Source organism: Cariama cristata, unplaced genomic scaffold (assembly GCF_000690535.1).
Source record: "Cariama cristata isolate BGI_N322 unplaced genomic scaffold, ASM69053v1 scaffold7436, whole genome shotgun sequence".
NCBI lineage: Eukaryota > Metazoa > Chordata > Aves > Cariamiformes > Cariamidae > Cariama > Cariama cristata.
The window spans coordinates 5960-20964 of NW_009621465.1; the positions used below are offsets into that span (position 1 = coordinate 5960).

General features: G+C 36.1%; 1 protein-coding gene across 1 annotated transcript in view; it reads left to right on the plus strand.

Annotated features, from left to right (window-relative positions):
* The window catches only part of LOC104163083 (coiled-coil and C2 domain-containing protein 2A-like), a gene marked incomplete at its 5' end in the record, with an annotated part of 28155 nt that overhangs the window by 4005 nt on the left and 9145 nt on the right, over positions 1-15005 (plus strand). Inside the window, 9 exons of the mRNA XM_009701970.1 lie at positions 2205-2297; positions 4230-4321; positions 5581-5595; positions 5999-6166; positions 7655-7760; positions 9409-9518; positions 9637-9733; positions 10998-11096; positions 12336-12512. Of these exons, the coding sequence (XP_009700272.1) occupies positions 2205-2297; positions 4230-4321; positions 5581-5595; positions 5999-6166; positions 7655-7760; positions 9409-9518; positions 9637-9733; positions 10998-11096; positions 12336-12512 (957 nt within the window). The remainder of the gene's footprint in view (positions 1-2204; positions 2298-4229; positions 4322-5580; positions 5596-5998; positions 6167-7654; positions 7761-9408; positions 9519-9636; positions 9734-10997; positions 11097-12335; positions 12513-15005) is intronic.

A 15005-nucleotide genomic window follows, 5' to 3' on the forward strand; every position in this document is an offset into this window, starting at 1 on the left:
GGGGGGGCAAAAACAAAAACAAAAAAGCACCCAAGTGATGTAAAGGCCCTTGCCACCTTCCACATGTAGACTAATCCCTAGCCAGTCTCTGAGCAATGGCTACCTTCCCCAAAATCACCTTCCTCTCCATTTTACGGCTGATCATGACATTATATGGCATGGAATGTCCCTTTGGTCATTTTGAGTTAGCTGTTCTTGTTGTGTCCCCTCCCAACTTCTTGCGCACTCCCAACCTACTTGCTGGGGGGGAGTTGGAAAAAGAGATAGTATTGACTCTGTGCAAGCACTTCTCAGCAATTGTCAAAACACTGGTGTGTTATCAGCCCAGTTTTACTCACAGGTTCAAAACATAACACCATACTGGGTGCTATGAAGAAAATTAAGTCCATCCAAGCCAGAGCAAATACAATTAGGCCATGAAATTATCTTCTTTTTTCCCCACTGTCGTGTTTTCCCCAAGCGAATCTGTTTTATTTGTCCTCTCCAATCTTTTTACAGTGTACAGCACTTACATGCAGTACTGCTATGAAATCTTCTTTTGCTTTATATTTTTGATTCCTTGTGTTCCTCAGAACAAATGGATCCATACTCTCTACCAATGAACCCAGCAGCATGGGCTGTAGGATTTTGATAACCCAAGACATGCCATGCTCATGGGCTACAGAATGTATTGATACTCTTACAGACTCTGGTGTTGAACACCCAATTAAAACTCTTCCCATTTGACCCAAGACACTTAGGTTGTTTTATTTCTGTATCTGAGTACTTGTTTTATCAGAAGGTTATGATCTTTTCCTGTTTCTTCTGAAAGTTCATTTAATTCTAACAGTTTACTAACAGTTAACAAGTACTAATTAATGATTTGTGTTACTTAAATCATATTACAGTAAAAAGACTTCTGAAGGGAGCAACACGTGTATGTACCAGTTAGATGTTCAACTCTCGTTATTGAACTTCTAGCTTAGTCATTACCAGAGCTACCTAAAAATTAAGATTTCTGGCTCAGAAGAGTTATTCTTAGTTTATTTTGTTGCTAATCTGAAGTCATTCAACAGTAGCTATTATGCACTGAAAAAGTTAGATAAAGATTTATTGTGGAAATAATGAAGCACCATATTTCCAGAATGCACTTCTGGACCTGGACCCTTTATCTTGGGAAAAAATTACATTCTCTTAGGTAAAAACATTAGCAAAATGACATGAAGATTAATTTTACTGAGTAGCTTTTACATGATAACGAGCTGTGGTTCTAAAGCCAACGTTTTGCAGTTTGCAGACTGCCATTAAGCTGGAGGTCTGGGAGACCCCCTGGACTTGCAGGCTCTGTGTTTTGCTTGGAAGCAGAGTGTCGGCTCTAGCCTTTTCTTAATTTATGAGACACATGCCTAAACTTGTGAATAAAAGTTGCATCTATCAGTACAGCTTTCATTGTAGTCCACCAAAATAGTAACCACAACCCTGAGAAATATTCCATCAACATACTTCTCCCCAAGAACCAAGTGCTTCTCATAAATCTTTTCTTGTGGTGGTAACCAGTATTCATCCCAGCCCCTCAGGCTACAGACTCTTCTATCGAACCTCAGGCAAAGCAAAATCTTCACACTCTGACTGCTTAAAGAGCCTTCACTTTCTCACAGTGTACAAACAAAGATTTTTATTATGCCATTAAATCTCTTTATTTCTTGAATATAACTTAAAAATAGCTCAATAATTGTTTCTCAACAATTTCTCCCACAACTAGAATTTCTTCCAGTGTTAGACACTCTGAAAACTAGTTATGTGTATTAAAACACAGTTCAGATTTCATGTCGTCTTCCATGAATACTGTATCACTTCTGTTTATAAAGGATTCTGCCTATTGCAGCTGCAGTAGGAGAAGCCATTTCCAGTTCAAATGGAATTTCAGTTTACAGCAGCAGGTCAAAGTTCAGCTTTTAAAGAAGAGAGAGAAATCTTCAAGTTATTCATAGTAATTTAAACCACATGAATCTTGTAAGTTAATGGAATTCTTGTCTCTTTTCATGGAAGTTTAGTAATGCTATTGCTGTATATATTAGCATTAAAAATAGCTTTATAAACCTCTGATACCTGTTTTGGTTTAGTGTAATCCATATATTAATTGTAATGAAATATTTACCATTTTTCTTGTATGTAATAAACCACTGAATATATCTCAAATCACAAACTCTAGTAAATATCTTTAGGACTATGAGAAGAGACTGGAAGAGAGGGATGTGATTGACAGCAAAAATTACCTAGATGCACACAGAGCAGTTGTTGCCAACTATCTACAGAAGGTAAGCTGCAAAAAATATGGATCCACCATATTTCTCTAGGCGATATGTTGCTTCTATACTTGGATACTTTATTTCCATGTATACTAAAAACTGATTCATCTCTAAATATGACCTACAGGCATCTTTAAAATTCCAAGTTAAGCCTGAAACTGGGCTAATTGAACAAATGGAGGTTTGTGAATGACTCATGTAATGTTACTGAAAAAGATGTGATACGTGAAATGATCAGCCATTCTGGATGTTTTCTAGCAGTTCTGTAAATTTGGTTTTGCTTCATTTTCCCAGAGATTGGTCCTCTTGTGTCCCAGGTATTCACTGATTTCCCTCTCCTCCCTATTTTCCTTCTTGTAAGCTGTGATGCTAAGAACTTAGTTAGCTCCGTGAAAGTGGCCCTACCCACCGTTAAAAATCATTTAATGCAATACACAGTGTCTTGCCCTGCAGCCTAAGGTACAGGACTATCTTCCATCACATTACCTTCGTTGAGGTATTAGAGTAACAACATCTCCCCCTTATCTTGATTTAATTTATTTTTCTAGTCTGCTCATTCTATTAGGATGACATTCTCTTTAATCCTTAGGGAAAAAAATGATGGGAAAACATTGGTCATATAACCAAGAGAAGTTTGCAATGTCAGACTATTTTGGTAAAATAGCAAGTGCAAAACATGGCTACCAGTTTCTTACCAGTACTGGAAATATCAAAAAGTGTATCAAATCCTAGCCAGCCAGCAAAACATGTAATATGATATGGTCGATTTGATGTAGGACAAAACAAATTGTTAGAAGGAATGGTTTGTAAAAGAATCACAGACAATGAAGAGTGTTCACGTTTCCCAGACAAGTGCCAAAGCCCAGATTCAGCATGATAATATAAAAAAAAATTTTGACAAAGCTGTCAGGTCTGTGTCAGCCCTCTATGTTTTGCATGGTATTTAAGTGTGTACTCAAACATATGGTTTATGCAGTGCACTGAATAACAGTATAGTAGTACAGACTAATGTACATTATGGCACCTTTTTTGGTCACTCTTTTAGATTAAATACAAGTAGCCTTTTAAAATAATATCTGGATATTTTACACTTCTATAAATTGTCAGATGTGCTTGAAAATTAGATTGCTCACATCAGAACTGAAATTCAGTTCACTATGAAGTGTGATCTTCATATGCCTGTCACTTCAACACAAAGATATAATAAGAATAATAACTGAAATAAAACCTTTTAAAAATAACAAAGGGAGATGTATTGCAGAAAATTGCTTGTTATTGCTGTTCTGCAACTGATCTTGTAATAGCACAGTATATAAAGGCATTACTAGCGTTAGTGGTAGGAAAAAAGGACAAAGGCAGTACTTCGTCAGTCTGCTTCCACATAGTTGTTGGGAGACGAGGGAAGACTTTCATCTCTGTGCTTCAATCTATGACCTCAGCACAGAAATGAAAGGAACTAAGGATTTTAAAGATTTATTTGAAGTCATAGGATTTGTAATACAGGCCTCATCGATTGCTCTGCAATCCAAAGTGTTGTTTTTATTCCCCATAACTAATACTATATAGATTTCCCAGCAACTTCATTTAGACATGGAAAAGAGATGTCTGTTAGTGTCATTTATTGTTGTGATTGTTTCTGATGATGAGCTGTAAGCAAATAAGACTTCATTTTCTGATTGTATGCTTTCATATGTTCTTGTATCTGGCTAGCCAGTATGTTTCTAGAGAATCATTGTATTTGTAAACTGAGCTTATATTATGTTCTGAAGAAATATCTGGTGGAAAGAAAATTTTCCTTGGCCCGTGACTCTTTTAAAAGTGGGGAAAAAAAAAGAATGTGTATTTGGACATTTTGTTTGTGTTTAATAGACAGAATGCAAATACTTGCAGTGGGTTTGGATTAGAAATGTACTTTTGTCTCATCTCCCTCCCCATTCACAGGTTCGAGAATCAGTAATAAACCGTTTCCTCATAGCAAAACACCATTTCCTTCTCTCTGACCTTGTCAATGAAGAGGAGATTCCCAGCCTGGGGTAAGGGAGTTATCTTTATTTGTTTTAAATCAAAATAATGAATGTAAAACAGTCTCTGATCTGTTTTTGCGAAGTGTATTGATGTGACTAATCGATGCGATTTTGTGCTTAGTATAATATGTAAATTTCCAATGACTATGTACATCTCTACCAGTACAGACAGTGTATTGATACACAAAGTGCATAAAAACTTTTTTAAGAAAAAGTCTGATTTTGGCAGAAGTAATGTGACAGCATGTAAATAAGATTTAGCAGGATATAATGCATCAGGCTGTGATCTGATGAGCTGAGCATAGCCTTAGCTGGTGCGGGATGGAATGATTTCCAAATATCAGACAAGTGTCAGAGGTAGTGACATTACTACTGGTTCTATAAGTGATGCTCACTTAGAGTCAGTGCATGTGCCCTGGAAACAATGTGCAATAGATTTTTTTTAACAGTCATTTTCTTTATTTTACTTCTCATGTATTTCTGTTTGCTGTTGCTGGATGTCATCATGTGCTGTTTACTTTCAGAAATGTTACTGGGTTTGGAAATCAGTTCTTTTTTTCTTTTAAGATTATTATTTGTTTTATTACTTAAGCAATTTCTTTGAATTTTTATTCCAAATCCCATACTTGTTGATTTTGACATTTACCAGTCATCACAGCATAGATGACTCTTAATTAGTGTTGCTCACTTAAAATCTGTGTAAGTAAACAGGCTGTGAAAGTTGCTTGTGTTCACTATAAATGTGACACCCTTAAAGTACAGACTGAGCTTTTTCAATCAGCAGTATAAATCTGAACAGTCCCATCTGCTGGAGATGCAGAGCCTTGCTCTCTTACAAAAGAGTTCATCCTGTTTTTTAGTTCGTGTTTTCACATCACAGAATGGAAAAATCTGAACAAGACTATAATCCGCTTTTGGACTTGTTTAAAATCAAAGGCTTCATTGATATTTTCTTATCATGAATACTAATTCATACTGGATTCTATTTGCTAATTTATATGGCTTGTGAATTTTAAATACATCATGATTTAAAGCATCTACTTAGCGAGATATTTCAGTAACGCATGGTTTTGTGTTATTTTTAACAGTAATTACTGTGATTTTTTTTTTTATTACGTATATGAAATAATGCCATTGGCTATTCAGTTTTTAAAGTAGATTTTGAAATGTCTGCAGTTAATATGAATGATGTGTAAAAACATACATCTGCTTTTTATTCTTTCCCCCCCTTTTTTTTTCCTTTGTTCTGCTTTGCCTTGGGTTATAAGTTCTGAGGGTCCAGGGTATGTTGTGGCATATTCATTCTGCTTCCTTTCTGTAGCCTATTGTTTGTTGTACATAGCTGTATAATTAGTTTTTTTGCCTATTCCATACAGTAGTTCTTGTCATCTGCTAGTTACCTTGTTTATAGCACTGTAGTTTAGGTCTATCTTGAACCTGTGTAATGGTCTTTGGAAAAAAAAGGTTTTTTCACATTTAAGTTATGATTTCTGAAATAAAAGACAGGGCTGGATTGTGTCGTACTAAAAAATTAAAACATTTTGACATTTCATAGAGTTTTGTATTGCACTAACAGGAGTATGTATTTCCTTTTTCAGTTAGTGCATAATTTGCATGTGTGTCATAGAAACACTAGAATGCTGGATTCTATGCAAAAATGACTAAATATCTATTTTATGATTATAGTATTTTGGGACTCAGCCTCTTTAAACTGGCAGAGCCAAAACGACCATTAAAGCCAAGAAGAAAAGAAAGGAAGAAGGTCACTGCACAGAATTTATCAGATGGAGACATAAAACTGTTAGTGAACATTATTAGAGCTTATGATATTCCAGTGAGAAAACCAGTGATGAGGTATGTTCAAATGTGTGTTTCCAATACAGATTCATTTTCTGGTTGCAGCTGTTTTGAGGACAGCTGAAGCAACTAGTGTTGAAATTTAGCCATGTTTTGATCCTAATGATAAGAACATGTATACATTTATCTCTTTATTGGTAAAGAACTGCTGTTTTGTAAGTTTGTAGAATAATATGATCATTTATCAATAACTGCTAAATTCAAGAAATGTTTTACTGAAAACTGTGTTCAGCTGCTTGAGGAAAAACCTGTCTGGAAGATAACTTACACCTTTGACATTATAAGTCTGGTAATATCAGATGAGTTATACCTTAAGCAAGCCTGCTAGTTATACTCAGGGCAATTTTAATTCATAATACCTTCATTAAATACCAAAAGTAAGTATTAAAAAAATCCAGTTATTCATTGTGGGATACTATATTTGTCTCCTGAGTGTAGCATGTTGGTCATCTTCTTCATGAACTGTTTGTTTAAGTTAATGGACTGAGCCCAATTTGGCTCTGACTAATTTTAAAGGTGACCATTACCTTCAGGCACATTAAGGCAACGTCTGCACTGTGTGATGCTGTGTCATGTAGAGATAGTGCAGTTCTGAACAGTCTGGTTGAGTTCCAGAAGCAATGCATTAGTGCAGCGTTCTCTCTCTCTCTCTCTCTCCCAAAATGAATACACCTCATTTAACTCGGAGTTATTTTCAAGCTGACCCGTTACTGTCCATGTAGAATCTTCTGCTGTTTTATCTCTTTACTGTGAATAAGGTTCTGTTCGATTTCTGTAAATAAGTTCATACTGAAAAAAGCAATTCATATTAGAAACATGTTGACAGGAAGGAAAAGATGAAAATTTCAATTCAGTATCAGTATTATAAAAATAACTAAAAACCCTCCCAATCTTTTTGCGTTATATGCTCTCTTATTTTGAGCTGCTTTCCCCATGAATAGTTACTCTTTTATAATCTCTACTGTGGTGTTATTACAAAAAGAGTTATGTGGAAACACCGTAAAAATAAACATATTAACATTTATTTTATTTCAGTCATGAGTTGCCGATTGTGTAATATTCTCCTGGGTTTAATTTTGTCACAGAGGCCTTGCTGTAGAGGCCTTGCCTGAATACCATGAAGTCTACATTGTTTATGAATTCTGTGGGGATCCATCTCCTTGAACTGAAAAACCTGTAGCTCAAGGAGATTGTATGGGGGAGGCAAAAAAAAAAGTCTGGAGTTGATAAGCTCTTCAGAAAAGAGAGCCTCCAGGCACAAAGCACTCTTTTTCAATGAGGCTTACAAGCGCTATACACTTGCTATTCCTTTCTGGCACTCTTTTCATCTTATTTGATCAAATAAATATCTTTTCAAGGTTAAAGTCATAACACAAATATCAGAAGTATTTCCATAATTCTGTATGTTTAATACAGAATGTGAGGGATTCATATTTGGTAATGTGTTCTCTGTCTTTTCTTGTTGTTGTCTATTTCCTCTTGTAGCAAACTTCAACAACCATCCAAATCTTTAAGGTCCTTTAATGAGATGTTTGCAGCCTCTCCATCGGCTCAGAGCCCAACTAATAGCCCAGATTGGATATTCAACCAGGTATATTACAAAACTAACATTTTCTTACATGAAGTTGTGAGCATTCTTCTTTTCCACAGACAGTAACATTCACCATCAGAAAGATATCTTATTAGTGAGGCTGTTGCCCACTCTTTGATCTCAAAAAAGATCGTAAAGTTGCAAAAGGTTCAGAAAAGGGTGATAAGGATGTCCAGAAATACGGAATGGCTACTGTACAGTGGCAAATGGTTGGGCTTTTCAGCCAGAACTGCAGCATCTGTGAGTAGGAGAGGGGCAATATGATAGAGAGGCACAAAATCATGAGTAATATGGAGACTGTGGGTAGGAATTGACTGTTTACTAGCTCTTTCAGGACAAGGGTGAGAGATTGTCAAATGAAGCTGGTAGGAGTTAGATTCAAAACAAACAGAAGGTGGTGATTCTTCATGCAGCAGTTAGTAGGTGTCCAGAGAAGTTGCTTACATATATTGTGGACTAAAGAGGGTTGCATTGAAGTGGGTATTGGACGAGTATTTGGAAGAGCGATCCATTGGGAGTTACGAAATAGAAATATCATTACAGGCTTAGGAAAGTCCTTAACCTGAAAACGGTTGAAGCCTAGAAGAGTAATAGGAGAAAATACCATATATGCCCACGCTGTTCTTGCTCTTCTGTATGTGTCTGCTGATGGCCATTTTCACAACCTGAATTTTGGGCCCAGTGCACTCTTGCTCTAAACCAGCACAGCCATTCTTATGGCTGATACTGAAACTACATTTGCTTGCTATTGAGAACTAAATTCAGCATCCTTCTGAATGAAGACAGAAGCCCTTCAGGGTTTTTTCCTGTTTTTCTTAAGATTTTGCTTCAAAATTACAGCTTTTTGAAATGTAGAAAAGGTTCTGCCCTATGCATTTGAATGTTGATCACAGAATCGATTTGGTTGGAAGAGACCTCTGGGATTATCGAGTCCAACCTTTGCCCTAACACCACCATGCCAACTAGACCATGACATGAAGTGCCCCATCCAGTCTTTTCTTAAAAGACATCCAGGGTTGGTGACTCCACCACCTCGCTGGGCAGCCCATTCCAATGCTGAACAACCCGTTCTGTGAAGAAATGCCTCCTAATTTCCAGCCTGAACTTCCCCTGGCACAGTTTGAGACTATGAATGAAATGCTCCATTAAGGCATTTTTAATCACATTAGAGGTTTGTTGTGTCTGGTAGAAGTTGCTTATGTGTAATAGGAGCCAGTTTCAGAGACAACCAGGATTGTAGCAGGAGGCTTCTTGGATTACAGATAAAAGGATACAAGTGCACTTTTTTCCAGTAGTGTCTGGATCACATGTTCTGTTTCAGTTATCTCCTTTGATTAGGTAGCCAGTAGCTTTGCCACTCTCGGAGGAAAATGTGGTTTTGCTGGTGTATATAAATATGTCAAGTATTCTCAATACGCATAATCTTTTGGAAATGCTAATATACAACATATTTTTAAAAGCTTCATAAATGCTTAGAAGCCTGGTAAGTGCAATATTTAAGGTGTATTAAAGTTTTATCTGGGCTGTACCAGCCTGATCTCCACAAAGTATACATTTATTTTTCTAAATGTATAAAAATGTGTAATTTAATGTGTTCTGATGAATTTTTAGAGAAGTCTGTTTCCTTTGTTTTGATCTCTATTTATAGGTTTTAGTCCGTCCTTTTGTAGAAGTTTCTTTTCAACGAACAGTCTGCCGGACAACAACAGCAGAGGGTCCGAATCCCAGCTGGAATGAGGAACTTGAGCTTCCATTCAGGTATGCCAAAATGAAACCAAATTATTTCTGAGTAATAATAATTTAATTTGAGCATGCAAATTTATTGAAATTTTCCTGTTCTGTTCAAATCACTTTTTAGTTTATTTAACCTTTTCAGAGCTCCTAACGGTGACTACAGCACTCACAGTTTGCAGTCAGTGAAGGATGAAGTCTTCATTAATGTTTTTGATGAAGTACTTCATGATGCTGTAGAGGTGAGTTCATAATTGAAGGACAGTGTACGTTACAGAATATTATGAGGTTTTTGAAGTTGACAGAATAAGACTTTTCAGTGTAATAGCTTTCAGCCTCCTGTGCCTCTTTTTTCTCTATTTTGTCATTCCTCATGACTTTTATCTCTAGTCAATACTGCAAGGTAGTTAAAGGGAGCAATCTTTCTACTGTTAACCTTTGTCTGTACAAATTAATTTTATACTATATAATCTGCTGCTAGAGTTGAACCTTGTGTTTGTAATCTGTTTTACCGATATTTAATGAAACTGAAGATACTAAAGTTGAGAGGCAACATATGAATTGTAATCTGAATTCTGTTCTTCTTAACTTAATCAGAATCTTTTACTAAATTCCAGATGAATGATCCCAGGTCCTGTATTTTTATTAACTATCTTTTTATGCTCTGTCTCATCCTGTTTTACAAGCTGTTGGGTGAAAAAAAAATCTTCTGGTTGTATATATTAATTTTTTTGAATGAGATAATAATTGCAAGTACTAGTAACAAATTTTTGTAAGCTCTCAGTGTTGGCATAACTCCTTCCCCTGCTGAAACCAGTGAAAGCTTTCCCAGTCAATTCAGTGTGGACAAAAATAGCAACATTCAACATTCGTGAAAATAGAACCCAAAAATAAATAATGCACAGACTTTGCTGAGAACAGAATTCTGTCCTCGAAACTGAAATGGTATTTGATGAAGCAGAAGGAAGAAAGATACAGTCTTGAAACTCAGATGTCACTCTAGCCTTTAGAGAATTTTTTTTAAAACAACTTGTAGGCTGTTCATACTAGATTTGGAAATCCCTTATAGGCAGTATACTGAAAACAATACTTCCATTCCACAGGGTTTAGTTAGATTTTCATATAATTTTACCTTCAAAAAGCTTTTTTAAATACTAGTAAAATATTTAATTAGAAGATCAGAGTGTAATTTACTTTGTCTGAGAAGACTGTTGTGGACTCCTTGTCAGATTTTTGAGTTCTCTATCAGAGGTTACAGGACTCGAACCCTGAAGTACAAGCACATTGTACTTGTATCATGGACCGTGATGTTCTTGTATTTGTTCAGCACCTGGCATGTTTGAAAGGCATGCAGAATAATCATTACCATACTAGTAATTGAACTGATATTTATAGTAAATTATTAAAACAATACAGAATTTTTATTAATGCCTTGATTAAATGTTGATCGAATTAAAGGAAATGAAGCTGTCTTACAAAGTGTTATGTTGGGCAACTTTTTAACAGGATGATCATGAAAGAGGAATTGGAATCCGCACTCACATCGAGAGACACTGGCTGGGATGTGTTAAGATTCCATTTACTACCATATATTTTCAAGCGAGGGTAAGTGTCAATAACTTGGAGTAAATCTCTTCAAATACAAAACTGGAGAACGGGAAGGGGCTGGTAATGGAATGTCAGATTTAATGAAGTTTTCTGCCCCTGTTAGTTTATTTTTATGGAATTGTTTGAAAATGTCTTTGAAACCACTGTTTTTTGTCAAATTTTGTGAGTATTTGTCAATAAGGTCAATGTTTTGAAGAGAGAAGAGATAAACATAATTCTACACTGACAATGCAGCCTGGCTTCCTTCAAGCAATGGCAGTTATTTCAAGGTGCATCTAGCAGTTAAATTTCGGTAGCAAATGAAGCATTTCTTCATCCTCTTGTGCTATAGTGCAGCAGAACTTCTGAGTGATTTATTTAGAGTTTTCTCCTTATCAAAACTGAATATTGTTCTTAAATGTTTGATGAGCCAGCCCAGTGAGTCATCTATTCACCTTCCACATCCACTGAATGTATCCTTCCTGATGGCAGTCATCTGAATTCTGCCCAAATCAGGAGGTTAATCTTCTTGCATTTCTCTTAAAGCTGTGTACTTCCACTGTTGAAGCTTGTCTAAGCAAGTGTCAGGCATGCCATCTCTTGTCTGACACGATCTTTCAGAAAGACCTTATCTTCTGTTCATGGTGGCAGAGGAGGTGCAGAGGGCCTCTTTGCGAGGCTTGGTGAGTCTGTCAGAGCACTCTGCCATGGGGAGGCTGGCTGAATGGGCCCAGTTCCAGTTGTACCCAAGAAGCATCAGCAGCTTCTGCGTGGAAGGTGTCGATCTGTGAGATGTTGGAGCATCGTTCCCACATCACTGAAACACAGGCAAAGGCCTGTTGGTGTGATGCTGCTTTCAGAAGTGTAGTCCTGCGACCTTTATTTTGCCATTTTGTCATTTTTTCCGGGTAAATAGTGCCATGTGGAGATTGCTGTTTGAAGGAAAAACGGTGAAAGGCTGCCACTCTTTCTTTCTCTAAGAACTAATGTGTATGATTTCCATTTCATTAAATATTAGTGTCCATAATATGCAAGAGAGGCTGAAATCCAGTTGTAATTAATAACAATGAGAAGTCTCATGTTTTCCCCACAGTTAATCAGAATGTATGTCATATTCTCTTATTTTATTGTTTTGTAATTCAGAGTAATAAAGAAATGAAAGGAATAAAATACTTGAATACAAGTGACAAATGTATTGGAGGAGGAAGTTTTGTGGTTTTGATTCTAATGAGAAGCATTTCTCTGTATATGTTGTAGATTGATGGTACGTTTAAGGTGGATATTCCTCCAGTCCTCCTTGGCTACAGCAAAGAAAAGAACCTGGGAATCGAGAGAGGTTACGATTCTGTGCGAAATCTGAGTGAGGGCTCATATATAACACTGTTCATTACCATTGAACCACAGCTCATTCCTGGAGAGTCAGTCAGAGAGAAGGTAACTAATCAGCAATTCATCGTATTCTTGCTTTTTGTTTCCAGTGGTGCAGTTCTTGAGATGCATACAAATGGGTATGCTTAGTGTACCAAAGGACATGAATACAAGTAGAGAAGGACATTAATACAAATTGTGAGTGTTCTACTTAAAATTTTTTAGCTCAAATCAATTTAATTGTATGCACCATTAAGTTAGATGGACACTTAATGCACGAGAAGTAACTTTCACCAGGTATCTAGCTCCAGTGTTAATAGAAAGCAAATTTGCATTCATTATCTGTGGGCATATAATTTTCCCATTTACTTCTGTAAACAATAAAGTATTCACGTGAGTATTTGTGAACAGTGGACAAAAAGGAGGTGGCAGGTGCAAACATAGTATTTTCTTGCTTCCATGTTTATACTATTCAAATAGACCATTTATTATTTACAGCTTATGCATGCCTCCAGAGCTTGAGGATAATTATTTCTAAACAGCAGCTGGCTTTTTGTTTTCAGTTATTTTACTAAACTAGAAGTGCCTTACACTAACAACAACAATATGTAGTTAAAATGCATATACTGCTTGCTGTTTTATGTTAACATTATGCAATGATTTTGAGATCCATTCAGCAAGGATGTGTTTTTCGTGCACAAACAGCAGCAGTTCATTCTTTTCCAATTCAGTGCTACACTGGTCGCTTATTAGAGACAAACAGGAACTGGAGAGAAAGTTCTATCATTATGTAGTTTCATTTTCAGAATAAATATAGAATTGTATGATGCATTCTAAAAATCCTTTTTCCTGTTAAATTATAGTCTTGGAAACTATCCTGTCCTATGTTTTCTTGCTCTCATACGATACCATGGGAATTGTTACAATTTAGTACTGTTGAAAATAAAGAAAATTTATAAAGTGTATTTGTGGATGCCTTTTAAGGTTAATTAGTTTGAGTGATAAGATTATTACTAGGACTCAGAACCATAAATATAAACTTACTAGCCTTGAAGCACCTTTAATAGATGAGACCGTATTGAAGAGTTTCATAGTCCTAATCTTCACATACAATAATTAGTTGCTAGGAAAAAAATGTACTGAATTTGTAAGAAAACAGATCTCTGTTTATAGAAAGACATGTCTCCAGTACTGTTTCAAAAGAAAAATCATAGAAATTCAAATAAGGGGTGAGATTATGGTAAAATATTATGGACTATATGTTGCAAATCTTGACCTCTTTAAATAATGAGCAAATGTTCAGAATTTCTTGCATAGATGCAATTTGATGCTTAGTTACCAAAAGGTTATGCATTGTATTAATGCTTAGTAAAATGGTGCAGTTTGGTAACTATATTTAAAATTGATTTGAACACTTCAGAGGGAAAAACCAACATATTTTATTAAAGTCATGGATTTCTCTGACATAAGTTCTCTTTCATTTCAAATACGGTGGTAGGAGCTGACTGCCCCTTGCCAAAACTCAGACATGAAGAACTAGAAAGAGACTGAAGTACCTTCCATTCTGAAGATGCAGCAAAGAATCATAGCAGAGTAAATCACAAGACAGGAAATGAGTCCTATTCTAAGTAGCAGGAAATACTACATGTCAAAGCTTCTCTTCACAAGGAGCCACACTGGGAAGACAAGGGGTAATGGGTACAAGTTACACTGGTAGAGGTTTTGTCTCGATATAAGAAGGAAATTTTTTACACTGAGAACGGTCATTCGTTTGAACAGTCTCCCCAGGGACATGGTAGAGTTCCCATCACTGGAGGTTTTCAAGCTGCAATTGGACAGGGTGCTAGATAATCTCATCTGGGCTCCCTTTCCCACAGAAGGTTGAACCAGGTGGTCCTTTGAGGCCCTTTCCAACCAGGGCTGTTCTATGATTCCATGGAAGCTAAACTGTACCAAAAAATATGCATTGACACTGAAGTGCACTGAAACTAAAACCAGGAATAAAGAAAATGTTGCCCAGGTAGGAAAACTATTTGTACAGAAGATCTGTTTTCTAAAATTTGAAGAACAGTGGAAAAAACAGTTGTGATTAATACATCAGTATGAGTTTTGCCAGATTTTTGTTCACTCTTTGCACTAGAGTTTTTTCTAAATCGTATAAAAATTTTACTTAGCAGCAGATTATTTGTTTACCTTGGATACTAAGCCAAACCAAATTATTTGTTTAGCAAACATTGTTCAGGATTTTCAAATAATCCATCTTTTCAAAGCAATATGCATAGAAAACAATAAAATATAATTTCATGTTAGAGGAAACTAAGTAGAGCAGGACCAAATTCATTAAGAGACTCTTCTGGTTTAGGTGGTATGTATCTAATGAAATCTGTACGTAAAAACATTGCTAAAGTGACATGTGCATGTATTCTAACTGTGACTGAAAAAGTTACAATTCTGTGCTGCAACTCCCCAAATGTAACACATATACTTACTATAGAAAGTGTTTGGCATAAAATGACAAAAACTAACTCAATATTTTGCTGTCCTTTGTTCCATTTCCTA